Genomic DNA, 18,408 nt, shown 5'->3' on the forward strand with positions numbered 1-18,408 from the left:
AACTCGGGCTTATATCCCGATAAATGGGTGGAAGGTATTATCATCCCATTGCATAAAGAGGGTAGTCATTCATATATGCATTAGTTAAAAAGTAGTGAAATGATAAAAAATCGATTGTATGCTATATTAGTAGATATGATGATATAGTTTGATTCTGTTTATAGAAATGCCTTATGGATGAAAATGTATAAATGTGGTATCCACGGGTAACTACTTCGAACTATTTGTGTACTAAAAAATCAAATTGTGTGTAAAAACATGTTTTGACTATTCTGAATATTGGTTTAAAGCATTGGAGTTAATTTCAACTCTTTTTTTTATCTCTTTGTCGAAGATCTTGAGTTACATCTACAAAATAATGTTGATTCAGGTTTACTATTAATGATATAGTACTATATGGCTATTGTAGGAAAAACGCCTTCCGAACATTTAGATACTTCGGACGATTATTGTAATACATGCGGTCTTAAAGTAAATACTTCTCAAACTGAAATTGTGGTGTTTCGTAAACGTGGTGGGCTTTTAGCCACTGAACATTGGACCTATGATGGGGATGCCATCGACGGAGTGAATGATTTTTATCTCAGGAATGTATTTAATTATACTGGGAACTTTTCCCTTTGATGCATTCGTTTTACCTGTTTTGAACTATGCATGTGAAATATGGGGAAGTTCCAAATCCAAAGAGATCAAGCGAATACACCTTAAATATTGTAAAATATTGTGGTAAATCCAAATACTTGTAATGCCTGACTTTATGGTGAACTCGGAAGATATCCGTTATATGTTAATATATTTATATATATATAAATTATGAAACATTGGATTAAAGTAATACATACTAATATTTTTAGCATTTAAACTGTGTATGAACCAGCTTTAGCTGATTGTAGTTGAGGTAAAGGAACTGTGAATCCAATGTCAAGAAAGTATAAGATGATGATGGTTTCATTTATATATTCGATCATGTTGTCAATACATATCATTATGTATGTTTGTAAAAAGTTAAATGTTGAGTGGTAGAGACCTTTAAATAAGATTGGTTCTGTTAATTAAATAATAGTTCTGTTTTAAGTATGTATACATTATTTAAATATACTTTATAATATGAAAACTATACATATATTTTGTTGAGAAGCCTACGTTTATACTTTACTTAACTTAGATTATCTGCGTTCATTTGTTCGTACTCAAAACGTAGTTTGTTTCTTGCAAATAATGCTTGCAACTGTAGAATTATTTAAACTATTGCCACCTTATTCGCAAATAAAATCTAAATTTAGAATGCCCACGTAAAACTTGTGTGATTGTGAATAAATGCAATATTGAATAAAACTGCGCACGTTCTTCAATCGTTTAACTATTATTTAAGTGCTGGTTGTGTATTAAGTATTTGCAAAAGAGCGATGCGATTGCTTACCTTCGCAATTGAGTGAAATCCATTCTGCAAGCACGGTTCAATTTAAATGTACAATACTCTGTTTGTACCACATTTACCTGTCAAAATACTTGCATATCGCAGTTAGCCGCATCGCGGTGATATGCCGCGCACATGTATTCGAAATTCGTACACACTCGGCATCAGATGAACGTGGTGATGACACGCACCACCGAGTTGGCTACCGCGGAATATATCGCCGCGATATTCCACGATGACAGCATTTCTCCCACGGTGATTACGCGTGTCTGAAAGACGTCAGAAGGCAGGGAACACATACGCAGCAGACACTTAAGACTATTCCCTATACGCATTTCATAAGGGTATACTGGAGTCGGTAAGATCATATGTATTCTCAAAGACGGTGTCAGTGCATGGCTCACGAAGAAAGGAAATTGGGTTGTCAGTTCGACAATAAGATGCCACACCCAACTCCTTGGGATCCCCTGTTTGGATGGAACAGGCATACTGCCCTACTTTGGTGTGGCTGGTACGACCGGAAGGAGGTAATGTGACTCCATAAGACCGGGGACTGGCATCTTAGAACATTTAGGTTATCTCCTGGTACCACCAACGGACTTCCATCTCGGACCAGCTTGGCCAAAATTGACCCCCAACTTCTTGGGACCATCTATCTTGGTTGACCTTCTTTTGTGTGGCTGGTACGACCAGAAGGAGGCCATGTAATGCCCTTAGACCAGGTTTTAGAATGTATTGGACATTCAGGAATATAACTTAGCAACGCCCAATAACTTCAACGTCTTTAACGGGACCTTTATGGGTAAAACAAACACAGTGAACTACTTTTGGTGGATGGTACGACCAGAAGTAGGCAATGTGACGCCCTAAGACCGGTGAGTGGTATAACATGAACACCATATGTTATTACGTAGCACTGCCCAATAATTCCACCTAGGGCTCAGCTTTGACTCAAAATTGACTCGAACGTATGGGAAACTCATATTTGGTTAAAACGAGCACACAGATCTAATTAGGGTTGCTGGTACGACCAGAAGGAGGCGATGTGACACTCTAAGACCGGATAATGTCATGTAGTGGTCATCCAGGTAAATCACCTTGCACCACCCAATAACTTCAATCTTGGGGTAAAGTGACCAAATTTGTCCTCCAACGTCCGGGGACCCAGTATTTGGGTGAAACAGGCATATTAAACCTGTATTTGGTGGCATGTAATACCATTATGAGGCGATGTGACGCCCTAAGACCAGGCATTTGCATCTAGAGGACATCCTCAGCTATCACCTAGCACCAACCAATATCTTCCATCCAGGGGTCAGATTGACTAAAATTTACCCCGAACGTCTTGGGACCCGCTTTTGTGTAAAAACGAGAAATGTTAACTACAATTGGCTGGTGGTACGACAAGAAAGTGGCTATGTGACGACCTTTAACAGGATATTATCATGTAGGATACATCCAGGGTAATCACCAAGAACCGCAAAATAACTTCCATCTTAAGGTCAGCTTGACCAAATCGACCCCAACGAAACCTCGTTTTGGGTAAAAAAGCGAAATAAACTAATTTGGGTGTGAGGTACGGCTAAAAGGAGGCAATGTGACGCCCCTATTCCGGATATTGACATTGAAGTGACAACCAAGTGTCAACTAGCATCCACTTAGCATCGCCTTATAACTTCCATCTTGGTGTCAGCTTGACTAAATTGACCTCAAACGTCTGGGCTCGTATTTGGGTGAAACATGCACACCCATTGACCTACGCTTGGTTTCTGGAACAACCAATAGCAACCCATAGCAGCCTATTTAGCGATGCATAAGGCAATGTTTACGGGCTTAATGCGCCCAAACCAGAGTTTTCCCAGCACAGTGGCCTATGTGAGGTTGAAGTGTTGCCAAATGCCTACCACCCTGGCATAGTGGCGATACCCATGATTGTTTCACGTGCACGTGCCAATGCCTCGAACATGACCCATAGCAGCCTATTTAGCGATGCATAAGGCAATGTTCACGTGCTTAATGCGCCCAAACCAGAGTTTTCCCAGCACAGTGGCCTATGTGAGGTTGAAGTGTTGCCAAATGCCCACCACCCTGGCATAGTGGCGATACCCATGATTGTTTCACGTGCACGTGCCAATGCCCCGAACATGACCCATAGCAGCCTATTTAGCGATGCATAAGGCAATGTTCACGTGCTTAATGCGCCCAAACCAGAGTTTTCCCAGCACAGTGGCCTATGTGAGGTTGAAGTGTTGCCAAATGCCTACCACCCTGGCATAGTGGCGATACCCATGATTGTTTCACGTGCACGTGCCAATGCCTCGAACATGACCCATAGCAGCCTATTTAGCGATGCATAAGGCAATGTTCACGTGCTTAATGCGCCCAAACCAGAGTTTTCCCAGCACAGTGGCCTATGTGAGGTTGAAGTGTTGCCAAATGCCTACCACCCTGGCATAGTGGCGATACCCATGATTGTTTCACGTGCACGTGCCAATGCCTCGAACATGACCCATAGCAGCCTATTTAGCGATGCATAAGGCAATGTTCACGTGCTTAATGCGCCCAAACCAGAGTTTTCCCAGCACAGTGGCCTATGTGAGGTTGAAGTGTTGCCAAATGCCTACCACCCTGGCATAGTGGCGATACCCATGATTGTTTCACGTGCACGTGCCAATGCCTCGAACATGACCCATAGCAGCCTATTTAGCGATGCATAAGGCAATGTTCACGTGCTTAATGCGCCCAAGCCCATTTGCGACACCCATGATTGTTTCACGTGCACCTGTCACGGCAGGCAACATCGGCTATTATATAAGCTGCATCCTGTTTTCTACACAGGCTAAATCGGCTACATAGGCTGCACGCTGCAGCCTGTTTACTACACAGGCTACATAGGCTAAATCGGCTACATAGGCTAACTTCACAGACATTTGATTTGCTGTTTTCTCAGAATGCTATTCGTTTATGGCATATACTACGATATATTTCCGGTGAAGGATAGTCGGGGGCGACTTCTATCAGTGTGTGTATACCACGTGATACATTGCTTCATAAATGCTACGTCGGAAGGCAAACATTTTGCTTCGAATGAAGACTTAAAACAAAGATAACTTCACTATTTCTTCACCATTTTTAATGAAACATAGCGCAGTCTACGCCGCTTACGGAGTCCCGTCTTCAGTGTTTTACCAGGGCTCTTTAAGCGGCATAGACCGCCCTATGTTTCATATAAAATGGTGTGGTAAAAGAAAAGTTATCTTTGTTTTAAGTCTTCATTTTAAGCAAAATGTTTGCCTTCCGACGTAGCATATATGACGTAATTTATCAAGTGGTATACACTTTGTACCTCGCCTATGGACTTTGATCCATCATCTTCATCGAAAATTGGTTCCCGCAAAAACGAACAGTGGGCTTATGTAAAGCCCTTCATACATGTAGTCAATATTGTCCACGGCGGCTCCAACGACATTGTTTTGATTACCCCAAGTAAAGAGATGCACCTGAATATAAAAACCGGCACCTCTAAATGTAGGGGTACACCTCTATTTTGGGTTTAGCAGGGCGGATCCAGGATTTTGCATTAGAACGGGCGTTATTTAGGGGCGTTACCTTTTGATTTGCCCCCTTCCACAAACCGAAATTTATTTGGTTTAAAGTGTTAGCAGAGGGGTTTAGGGATACTGTCCGAAGAAAAAAATATTGATTTCTAGTCTGAAATGGTGCATTTTTGGCGTATTTTATTACTTTATATTTCCTATATTGAAATAAAAAGGATAAACCTGGATGAGTTTAGGGGGGGGGGCACACCCCTGCATCCGCTAGTGGATAGGGTTAGTGGCACACTTCACTGTATATGCTCTCGAACAATATCATATAATAGATGAAATGCATCTGTTTTGTAAATTAATTAACAAGACTTATTAATATTTATTAATTAATTGATACTAATTGAATACAACGTTATTGTCCCTTTTTAAAACCAAATAATGCGCAGCGGTGTGTATTAAACACAATTTAATATAATATATAAATAGTAAAATCTAGCTAAATCATCGTACATTATATGGTTTTCAACGAGACTAATGCCGATTTATTTATTAGGCCAATTTTATTATTACAAACGCAATTTTGCCAGGTGTGTATATCAGGGCAACTCTCCTCATTTCAACGTCGTGGGACGACCACAATCAAATCAAAAGATATTTTATATCCAATGCGAGTCTTATACAGTTCAAACAGACAATTTAATGATATTTCAACGTTGAAACCCCCCAGTATGGTTTGATTTTTACTCAAATTTCAATATATTAAAGCTGCACTCTCACAGATTTACCGTTTTGACAACTTTTTAATTTTTGTCTTGGAATGAGCAAATTTTTGCCAAATATCTGCAAAATAGTAATAAAGGACTGCTGACAAAAAATCACATCGCAGAGTTTCATATTTCCGTTCGAAAATTAATGTTTTATAGCTTAAACCGTTACTTACCGTTTAATTTTTGAACTTAAATATGAAATTCTTGGATCTGATGTTTTCTCAGCAGTCTCACATCACATGTTTTCATGGATTTTCGCAAAAATTAGCTCGTTCTGGGACAAAAAATGAAACAAGTTGTCAAAACGTTCAATCTGTGAGAGTGCAGCTTTAAATTAGCAAGTAACTTTCGTGTTATCGACGACGCGACGTCAGTTTGGGATAGGTCTCAAAGTTGTACCATGAAGGATCACGTGATCAAACTGGACCAGCCAACATTTTTATTGTAAAATAAAGATATAGAATATATATGATAAAAACATCACTTATAAACTAACAATTGCATAAAGTGATTCAAGAAGAAGGCAACATTAAGCTACCAACAAAGAAAACGTTTGTCTTTTACAGTTATTACAAACCTTTGGGCACATTCAATGGGTATTTAATAACTTGTCATCAAGCTCATAGGCTTCGTTTTTGTATGCTTCTGTTTCCGATTATATCGGCTAAATCTAGTGGTATTTAAATTACATGATCAATACAATACACCCTCTCAGGTAACACCTTCGAAAGATTTTTCCAATCAAGCTAGATAAATTATAACATTTTTACCAACTACACGACAATGTACCTTGCTGTTATTCCCATGTATATAATGCTACTTACAATTTTGCTATTTAAGTGTATTCGAGTACCCTTTTAGATATAACCTTGAAAGAACTAACTATTTAACAGTGGTATGTCAACTAGCGGAACCGTGCGTATGTGGATTGCCCGTACAGCCGGGAAAACTAGTTAAAGTTATCACTGTGTTCAGTGCTCAAATCCTTCTTACTTTTTGTAATTGTATGCATGGGTATAATAAGGAACAGGTTTTATAAATACTTCTTCCATGTTTGTACCTATTTTAAACTATATGCTTTTACTTACAGGTCACAACCTGATTGTTATGTCTTTATATGTTATGTATGTTCGTTATTCATGTCGGAAAAATAGCGCTTTGAGCTTTGGTTCTCATATACCCGACTTAAAATAAAAACTATTGTATCTTGTTTATTTGTGCTAAAATTAAAGGAAATTCTAATTGATTTAAGTGATATTTACTCAAAAAGAGAAATATAGATATGTATAGATACATGTGTGTAAATTTGAGTCTAGTGCATTAAATTATCAATGATTTAACTTTTTTCTCACATTGGAGTAAAAACATTATTATAAATATACACTACGATCCAGTGGCGCCCCCCCCCATCCCCCCTAAAATTACCGAAGTGATATTTTCATATCAAAATGGTATTGGACCACTCCCGGAAAATGGGATATGGTCGTCATATAGACCTATAGGGTCAATGTCGTGGTTACATTTTGTCTCACTTCAGCCACAAATCGTTTTCCGATCATTATATGAAAAAACGCTTGAGCCTAGAGACCTCGAACTTGGTAGAGATCCCTCAAACATAACCAATATCCTAACTATTGTTAGGTTAGTTGGTCAAAGTTCAAGGTCGTGGTCTATATCCGATTTTGTTTAATAACTGAAGGTTGGTTTTATCCACCTACCTCAAACTTGGTATCCTGATTAAATGCATCGGCTTCCTTTAAGTCATGTTTAAAAAGAAATTCGCGACGTCTTTGATGCTTTGGATCAAAATTAGTCTTGCAATATACCATACATTAAAGTGTCCCTTCTTTGTGAATATAAAGTTAACCGGCCCATATATCACAATATTTTGATAAAATCCAGTTTTAATGACATCAGCTGTCCATATCATGTTTTTGGCTGATCCTGACCTCGCCAAAAATATAATATTGGCCGCTGACGTCATATAATATGGACCACTAAACGTTATTAAACTGGTGAGTGCTGATTGCAATTTTCACGACGACATTTTTTCGCAAGTAAACCTTATTAGATTTGCTCAATAAAACACATAAAACTCATTATACACACCTTCAGGGACTGACTGCCCGGTCCTTATACTGTCATATGACCCTCAGTGGTGTGTAATATTTCTTAATTATCACATGCTACTCGGACAGTAATTAGTGGTAATACATTTTGCATGGTTTTAAACATTATCGTACAAGTTAAGATAATTTTGACAAATATTGTATATGTATTTCACGGGACGTAAGAAAACAATATGAACACGTAAACGCCGTGCCTGTACCAACACCAACGTCGGACATCTATTTATAGCACACCGAATAGGCATTTTCAGTTAATTCAGCCGTGCTGTAAATCTATATCTGTCACCCGCCATGCTAGATGAGTCACGCGCTGTGACGCAATACGTTTTATTTATTTTATTACACACTTTATGTAAGCATAATTATGATATTTCATTCAATATATACAGTGTGTGTAAAACACGTGATAAATTACGTCATACATAAAAATAGAACTGCTAATGTTTGACCTGACGCAATGTGAGAAAGTTCCTTTAAACTAATTTGAAAGGATGAGTAAGCTGCAGCCACTATACGTAATATGGTTTAGTAGGCCAGGCCAACTTTTCGTATTTGACGAGGGATATCACAGTAATTTTTATAAAGGGTAACAACAATTTTTTCTTACCAACAAGCAAAAAACAGCCAATAAAGACATCGCCATTTTTACCACCATATTTTTGTTTCTAAAACATCAGCTCGTTCTTTTTTTGAATACGTGTGATTTGAAGCCGTTTTCGCTCGCCTTCTCATGGCTTCTTCCGGGACGCATCATTATTTTTTAAGTCTCATCAATGCAACATTTATTCATTTCATGATAATAAACACACAATATAATTCATTTCCACTCAAAGTATGAGTTTAACGAAACTATCGTTACAGCATATTGCTATAACAACAAACGAATAATACACATACAACATGGAGTTATGTACTTAAATCATGATATACATTATATTTACACGATAAAAACCATGAGTGAATGCCAATCCTGGTTTAAAAAATAAATTGAAACAAGGATTTTAAATAACTCGCACTATCATGCATAATTAAGAAATGGAGGATTAATACCATCTTAGTAAGACAGGAGATGAACTGATAAGCAGTTATTACTAGATTTACTTTAAATAGCATTACTTTAAGTTAAATTTACTTAAATATTGTTAGATCCTTTGGCACACCATCTTTACAACATGTGATTTGATAGTATTAAAGACTGCCAATATAATTCAGACATGCTTTAAAATAATGGATTGATAGTATTCGAGTTTTTTAACAATGGCATTCTGATAGTATCGTAAAGTCTACAATTTCTGACTCACTATTTTCCCCAAAAGGCAAAGAAGATCGTTCAAGGCAAGATTTTCATATTGAATTATGACTTTAAACAAATATAACTTCACTATTACTTTATCATTTAAAATGAAACATATCGCAGTCTATATGGAGGCTATTCGTTGCCAAAAGTCCGGACGTGTAATTCCCACAATGTGCTTCTTAATCGTACTAAATATCTCTTACATTTGTCAATGTAGACGTGCTATTTGTTGTTTCTATTCGTCAGTTGTTCCGTATTGATTTGTCATTTGTCATTATAGTAGTCAAAATGTATATTTGTCAGATCGACCCTGTATAAACTCACTAAAACATAGATCGTATAACTTGCCTTTAACAATATGATGATGTAATTTAGAAAGCCGAATCATGCATATGTAAAACTGCAATCCTACAGTCGAAATTCGCATTCGTAAAATGAACATTTGCAGTCCAACAAGTCCAGCTTTACAAAAGTGAATTGACAAGTTCAGAATTACAAGGATAGACGATTTCGCCTATACCTTATATGGTAAATGTCACCGAAAGAAACGAAGGTGAATGGACGGAGCTAACGAATCAGATTTTCTTTCGTTTATTTCCGTCGAATCAAGCAAGGGAGATAACATCTTCGCCTACCTCCTGTAAATTCCCGGTTGTAAGTCCGAGTACTCTCTCTTATTTCACAATAAAAACTAAAATTAACTTCATCTTTTATTTAATTTTGACGATCAATGTTCCTAAATGGGTTTTAAATCACCATATTATTTAGTCAATTGCAGTTGGGTGTATCTGAGCTGGGCTCACGGACCCAGATTTATACTGCCACTGTCAGTTTTTTTTTACTTATATACCCAAGCAAGCAAAAATTGTTCATTTATTTTATTTACAAGTGGACCATGGGCGGGTCGTTCAGTGTGTGTGTGGGGGAGCTGTAGGGCCTGTGCCCCCCCCCCCCCCAGTTGGCCCGCAAGTAAACTTAAAGGTTATTTTTTTTGTCAATATTTCTCAGAAAAAAGTACTTAATTACGCCATAATGCACCAATTCAGACTAAAAATATTTGATATATTCTATGGGGAGTACCCCTTAACCCCACTTCCCACATTTTGAACATATTAATGTCATGCCCACTCGAGGGATCATGTCCAAAAATGTGTGCCCTTAAGTAACGCCCCTCTAACGCAAGTCCTTGTTCAAAACCTGCTCCAGCAAACCCACGAAACTTTTGATGAACATCATAATGATATCCACCTAGTTTTGTCTGATGTTATACATTTACTATCTTAATAAGCATGTATGGTGTAAACGTGTAATTTCAATACATCATTGAAACAAAATATCCATGTGGATGGAAGAACAGCCCTCCAACCCATTTGTGTCCCCAAGTTATGAATTACGGGATCTGCCACTGTGAACCATAACAAGTGGGGGATTTCAAGAACATGAAAAAATAGATATCGTGAGTCTTAGATTAGAAAAACAAACGCGCGATTTTTCCCCTCCAAAGGGGCTAGGTCCGCTTCGCCTCAATGTAAAAAAAGCCCTGACTGTTGAGTGTGGGTGGGGTATAAAAGCTAGCAGCAAGTAATAATTGTTTATTAGCAATAAATTGACTTCATCATTAAAATACTTTATTAATTACCTATAAAATAATATTCGTTACAGTATAATGTACGAGTTATATGAAGTTATAATCTTAGTGTATTTTATCCATACAGTTCCAGCTACCAGGTAAGGAACCTCTGGGGCATCTTAGTGAATAATTTCCACTTAATGAAAATTTAGATTTTTTTCTTCGTAAATTTTAAATTATCTAATATTACTTGCAATCTTAAACATTGCAAAAAGGCAAGAAAGTGTCCTCTAATGGTTGAATTTAAAATAGTGTTTATAGTAATTTAAAGCTGCACTCTCACATATTGACAGTTTTGACAACCTTTTTTTGTCCCAGACTCGGCTGATTTTGGCAGCAATGCTTTCTATACAAATAATAAGATTACTCACAATAAAACAGATCTAAATTGTTTGGAAAACTGCCGACATTTTTCATTTTTCTTAAAACGTTATTGTTGTATCACTTTTAGCCATAAAACATCAATTTGCGAACGTAAAACTGAAAAACTGTATCTGATCTTTTGTCAGCAGTCTTATACCACTGGTATCCAGACATTTACGGAAAAATTGGCTAATTCCATAACAAAATATAGTTGTCAACACGGCCAATCTGTGAGGGTGCAGCTTTAAAAGAAAAATAAGACAATGGGACTTTTCATTTTTGAAGTATAATTTAATGCTAATGGCTTATATTTTGTTGTGTTTGAGTCAAGTATCATTTTGCATACATCTCATTTCATGTCATATGTGCGTATTAATTACTATCATATAGACAAAAACATGTTGTAATATCATATATTATTTTATTCGACATGAAATAATTTATAATCCATCCTGTTTCCAAATCATAGTCCATAGTGTCATAATATAGATGATTCGTAATGTCCATAATAAGGTTCGCAATGTCCATGGTCCAAAGTATCCATAATTGGTTTAAATAGAGCCGAGTGATAGCGGAAATTTCCGAAAGACGTAAGGAGGAGTTAAGACATGGTTAAGGCGGAGCTATCTATAAATAAAATTAAATTCATCTCATGTTCAACTGCGAATGAAAAGTTACCACCATACAATGTATTTTGTAGAACTACGAACTGAAATCTGTCTTCTACACACCGCAATGTAAAACCCGGCATGTGACTTTCACAGAATGACGTGTGTTTTAACATACACAACTTTATAAACACGACTGAATCGTCTGATGAATAGATGCAACGAGAATAAAACTCCAATCGGTACAATGAAAAATGAAAATGTGCAGTGTAAAATGTAAATATAAACCGATGAGTTGGCGGTTGTAAAATGTAAATTGGTAAATCATCAATGATACAAACCTAAAATACACACATACACGTCTGGACTTTTGGCAACGAATAGCCTCCATAAGTCTACGCCGCTCACGGAGCCCCGCCTTCTGTGTTTAACCAGAGTTTGATTGAGAGTTTAGTTTCTTAAAACACTTCGACAAACCTTTTCACAATATGGCCGTCTGACAAAACATTTTCTTGGAGAAAGGTTTGTCGAAGTGTTTGTGGAAACTAATAACCAAATCGAACTCGGTAATAAGGCGGGGCTCTTTAAGCGGCATAGACTGCCTTTTGTTTCATTTAAAATGGTGTCGAAAAGGAAAAGTTATCTTTGATTTAAGTCTTCATTTTAAATATTCCATTCCGATGTAGCATATATGACGCAATTTATCACGTGGTTTACACACACTGCTATGTTTTGCGTCCAATTTCAGTAGAAACAAAGAAGCAGAGTTCAAACTGCAAGAATTGTATTTTCGTTCATTTCCTTAACTTATGAGTAATCAGAAAACAATACCTTTTCGATCAGGCCCTAATTTTTCAAAACTTTTTAAGGTTAACAGGCTTAAGAAGCTGATTTAAATAAGCCAAAATACATACTTATATTTGATTTTGATCAGAGAAAAATGGTTAATTGTGATTTTGATAAAACTAAATCCAACGTAAAGTCTAAAAAGTCTTAAAGATTAATAGATAGAACACAATTCATAGAAAACCAAAAATAGTGAAATTAGCTAAATCCTGTTATATAAGACTTTAGAAATTTCGAGAATTTGGTGCCAGGCATCAAAATCTAACATTAACGCCAATACTTCTATTGGCATATAAAAATATTTTATACATCGGCCGTATCAAGTCGGTATCTTTCACAAGTTCCCAGTCAGAGTTAGTTCTGCTTTATTTCGAAGGCGTTATGATTTTCGATTTATTTTGTCGTACTTCGTATCAGGGACATTTGATCCGTTGGCGTTAAGTTAGTTAGGTTCCTTAAGTTCAACGACATTCACAGTTGCATTGGCAACGAATCCCTCTCCCTTCGCCTCGCACGTGTACGTTCCAAAGTCGAAAACGATCAGGGTACCCGCGCGTGTAACCAAGGTGACGAACCTAGCAGGTATATGTGCACCTGCCGGCTCCATGTTAAAGTAGTATTTCCATGTTGTAGACATCACTTTATTCCCATGAACGTCAATCCAGTATGTTTCGTATAACGGCTCCCCTTGCGCGATACACGTTAACGTAGAAATACCTCCCCTTTTGACGTAAATGGTCTTTTCCATGACGTCAACCTCAACAGGAAACCTAACAATAAGAGTGATTGTATAATCCTCATAACTAACAGAATTCTCTCCACGACACGTGTAGACGTCCGTAGCGTGACGCTTGATGTTAGGTAGAACAAGTTTGTTGCCCGTGATGCCGATAGGCTGTTTGTCGTCACCCCTAAACCACGTAATGGTCGGTACAGGTTCGCCAATAAATGCGCAGGTAAGGTTCACAGTGCCGTCTTCATCGACGCTCACATCCGATGAGCTTGTTCCGCCATAGTCGATTTTCGGAGCCACCAAGATCAGAAGTTGGACGTTGGACAGCACCACGTGTTGGCTCATCGTGCACGTGTAATTCGCCGCGAATGTGTCCGTGACTGACATAATCAGAAGATTCCATTCAAAATTGGTAGTCTTGACGACCTCAATCTGGTTCTTGTATTTGAGGATACTTACACCGGAAGTGATGTAAGAGTCCTTTGATGATTCCCAGCGTACCGAGACCAAGTCGGGATCCAAACCGGAAGTCAGGCGGCACGGCAGCATAATCTGCTGCCCGCGCCAAACGCGGAGTGTAACCTGCTGGGGGTTTCCATCGCCACCAGAAAGAAGCAGACCTGCAATAGACGTTTTTGTTTGTTCAACATTCTTTAGAACAAAGGTATCTGGTATAAACGATTTCCATTAAAAATATCGAAGTTGGCTGAAATGAATCCAACCTGATTTTTGCTTCATATTTGGTTTAATACAGGGGATTCGAATTTCCTCGAAATTATTTTTTGATAGTATTTCCTACACAGTAAAAATCCAGTTTTCATTTTCAATTGTAAAATGATTAATAATTTTTTCTCCTTAAATGGAAAACTCAATATTTCAAAACATAAAGATGCACACTTACTCACAAATAAGATTTACCACAATGAATATGTTTTTTTAATATACCCAAAAGGATGAATAAATGTCGAAAGCAATGGTTCTTATGAAGGATACCGTGTTTAGTTTGTTAGTAAAGTGCAGAAAGCACGGTATTTCTATCGTATGGAATGATAGTAGATCAGAGTAAGACTTTTAGCACTCACCAATCATTTAATATTTTGCGTTTTCATCTAGAAAATACACAAATTCAATCTGGTACCAGTAACGTTTTTTCCATAAATGCATAAGTCAATAAGTAAATAAAGGTTTATCATTCAAAATTTATGTTTGTTATACATGTGTATGCATTGAATAAGAGTTTCAGTTTAAGAAGAAAATTTTCTTATGACGACTTAGCATGCTGCACGACTTTTTTCGCAAAACATAACATCGTCCATGTTTAATCTGGTGAAATGTAAGAAAGATCCTCTCAAATGTTATGAAAGAATGAATAAGCTACAACCACTCCGCGTAAGAGGAATAATGTGGCCAAGACAACTTTTCATATTTGACGAGGGATTTCAGAACAGAACTGAACAGATATTTTATTAAGACGTGTACAAAGTACATCATCTTCTTAACAACAAATGCATGATTAATAAACAAACACATGGTATGGCATAGGTTATACATTATATGAAATAGAATCATAAATGTATTCAAAAATATATATTCAAATCAGGTGAGGATGAACACAACTATTATAATTTGAAGTTGATCTACATATACTCAGAGGTTGCTTGACAAATAAAGATAGTTTTTTTTAAGTTCTTGTTTATTTCTTGTGTTTAACAGTTCAATGAACTTATAAACAGACGGACTTAAATAAATATACCGTTTTATGTATTTCTTTCTTATAGTTTCAAAACGTGTACATATACAAATAAAATGAAATTAATCTTCTATATCTCTTGAATTACAGCATTAACAATATCTTTCTTCACGTTGTATACATTACGATTACATCTGCACGTTTGAACCCTAAACGGGTGTGCAGAAAGTCTAAGCCTACAGAAAATAGTCGTAAGCTTTTAGGTAATAAATAAAAATAATTTTCATGCACAAAAGTAGTCTTAAGTTCCTTATACAAAAATTTAACTGGTTTATCAAGGGATCTATACCATTCTTGCTTAAAACAATCAATTATTCTTGTTTTAAATTCAGATAAAGTACTTTTCATTGATAATATTAGGATTATTGAATACGTATGCATAACCATACTGGATCGACAACTTTTTAACATTTGAAACCCAGTTAATTTTTCCATTATAACAGTCAGAAAATGCATACTTATATACAATATTTATTACAATGTTATCGCTATTTGAAACCTTTAACCAATGTTGTATAAATCTAACATATTCATGTACATAAATAGGATATCTACCAAGCTCCTAATACACACTTGCTGTACATGTATTTTTTTCCAACGTTTAACAAACGTTAACAAAACTTTAAATGGATTTTTTCAATTTCCTTAGACACAAAAAGTCCCCAAATTTCGGAAGAATAATTAAAAACGGAGGCAACAAAAGCATTAAAGAGTTGACAACAATTTTTTCGTTTCAGGTAAAACTCCTTACATATTCAAAATAACACATTTAATGCCTTTACAGCTTTGCCCGTTAAATGTTCCTGGTTCAAAGAACAATTACCAGTGTAATTAAAAACAGTTCCTAAGTAATTAAAATCAATAACGACATCAATAGGCCGGCCATTGTAGATCCAATTTCCTGTTGTCAGTAGCCCTCCCGTTTTACGAAAGAACATAAGTTTGGTTTTAAGTGTATTTACTGATAAACCCCAATTACCACAATTTTCTGAAAGTTTATCTAAATGTTTCTGAGTTTCAACTGGTGTTTCACCTTCAATAGCCAGTAACTGTTAAATTCTAAAAAAATAAAAATGATTTTATATTTGTTCTTACCGACAAGCAAATATCCAGCCAACAAAGACCTCTCCATCTTTACCATCATAGTTCTTTTAGAACGTTAGATCATTGTTTTAAACACAGTGTTTACTTCAAACCATTTTCTCTAGCGGTGTTGTTGTTTCTTCCGGGATGCTTTATTTCCTGGTTCCGCTTTATTGTTTGTAATAGTTTGAATGGATTAGTCACTAACACCATATGATCAGGCAGAATATTAAAGAACAAAAAGTTGTTTTTTTCTAATCGAACAGTGTTACATGCTTTTCTACACATTTTCCCATCTTTGTTTTATTTTATATTTAATAGTTTATTAAAGGCTCCTCTACATTTACAGATAAAGCATTCACGGACATATAAAACACGTACACCATGTGGTCATTCTTATTTTTTTTACAAGAGACTGTTACAATAACAATTTGATATCGCACAATAAAACTATATGCAGTAGATAAAACCATCGATATACTCTTCGTGCTATATTGAATTGCAAAAATTAATCATATCTTATCATATTATGTTATATTTAAACAATATCAGAGAACTGCATATTAGTCCATTTTTATCGAATTATTTTGACTATGGATATTTTGTATAGATGTATTACATTTACACATTTACTGTACAGTTTTAAACATATTTTATAAAATAATATCATATAAAAATCGTCCGTATACTACATTCTTCTAATATTTCTTTTCTCAATTACTCAACCTATGTTGGATACAAATATTTTATACAAATTCTTACATAACGGAACTGTTACCAGGATGCAGCTTCTAACATTGCATACAAATTAAGAACCGTGCGGATAAATTACAACGAATATTTAATATGTACTCGCTGTTTATGGAACGGCAAGCTTGTCATTATGATATATAGCTAATACTGCACCGACCCGCATGATTCAAGTATATATATAGCTCCTAAAGGAAAAAGAGAGAGAAAAAGAGAGTTAAAAAACAACAACAACAAAATATTGAATGCTACAGTTGAAATGATAGCAAGTATTTTTTTAAAACAATAGAACTTGTAGCACTATTTTAGTATCGTTTTCTAAATTCATGTGTGTTCACTCAATTTCTTAAGTCACACTACATCCCTATACTGTATATGGATAGTAAAGGGTAACTCCGACGAAAGCATCAATTAGTTGTGTCAGCTCACATTGCTACTACGCTTTAGTCTGCATTATTCAATTTGTTTGATACATATGTACATTATTTTTATTTTTTTTAAGGTTTTCTGCTACCAAATATGTTATTTTAACAAAAAATAAAATAATTTACAAAACAAATCACACATTAATAATTAGCGAGAATGTAGATAACGGGATTATCCGCATCATTGTAGCCCCTCTTCAGTTTTACCACCATGAAACTCACTAGACGCCTCCAGACACATGCTTCCTCGCCTAAGAACTTTGGTCCAAAATCTTCAGCGAAAATATCCAGCTTGGCTTCCGACGAAGCATCAAAGTATTCCGACCGGATGCCCTCATACTTGACATGTTGCTGGCTGATATCGATATCAACAGTGGGCCCGTGGAGACTTATACTCAATTAATCAAACGCGGTCCCACGGATTGCATGATTCGAGACGCTTGCGTCCGGAACTCGCGCCGCTTTATGAATCCAAGATCACGATCCACCCTGAAGCGTCTGGCAAATATATCTTTAATGTGGGAATTATATAAGAGACAGAGATATCCATAATCAGCTGCGGAATATCTCGTGATAATATGCGCCTTGTTTTCCTGAACGTTTGTTTATTTCCTCACCAGAAAACTCGTGCAGTGAAACTCGCCGGCGATACTTGGTGTTCGATTCTTCGCCATCGGTGCCGACAACTGACCAGGACGTGAAACAAGCCATATTACTCCTGAGTGTTTTGTCTTCTGACAGAATAAAAGTTTAGTTGTATTTTATTTACCATTAAGACGATTGGCAATGCACGTCCACGTCGATGTTCATATTCGTATTACAAAGCGCAATGTCATTGTTATATATATAAGAAACCGCATTAAACCAAAGGTGGATTCCTGACGTACTCCTGATGATATTGTAAGCAAGCCAGACATTATGTTTCCGACTTTAACTAATTGTTTTCTATTAGTTAAATAGGATTTGAAAAACAATTTTGTCAATGCATCTATTAAACTTGTTAATAATGTACATCATTAATTGTATTGGCAATCTCCACATGTGACTCCACTACCAAAGGTA

The 18,408-nt window shown here is 36.3% G+C and overlaps 1 protein-coding gene across 1 annotated transcript; it reads right to left on the reverse strand.

Moving 5' to 3' along the window:
* Nucleotides 1–11,570: 11,570 nt before the first annotated feature.
* LOC128239255 (opioid-binding protein/cell adhesion molecule-like) lies at nt 11,571–16,307 on the reverse strand. Its single transcript, XM_052955819.1, has 2 exons — nt 16,184–16,307; nt 11,571–13,958 (listed from the first exon to the last, which is right to left on the reverse strand). Exons 1-2 carry the CDS (start codon nt 16,230–16,232, stop codon nt 13,048–13,050), a joined length of 960 nt encoding a protein of 319 aa, XP_052811779.1. The 5' UTR covers nt 16,233–16,307; the 3' UTR covers nt 11,571–13,047.
* Nucleotides 16,308–18,408: the final 2,101 nt, after the last annotated feature.

The sequence above is a fragment of the Mya arenaria genome, chromosome 6 (genome assembly GCF_026914265.1).
Source record: "Mya arenaria isolate MELC-2E11 chromosome 6, ASM2691426v1".
NCBI classification, from domain to species: Eukaryota; Metazoa; Mollusca; class Bivalvia; order Myida; family Myidae; genus Mya; species Mya arenaria.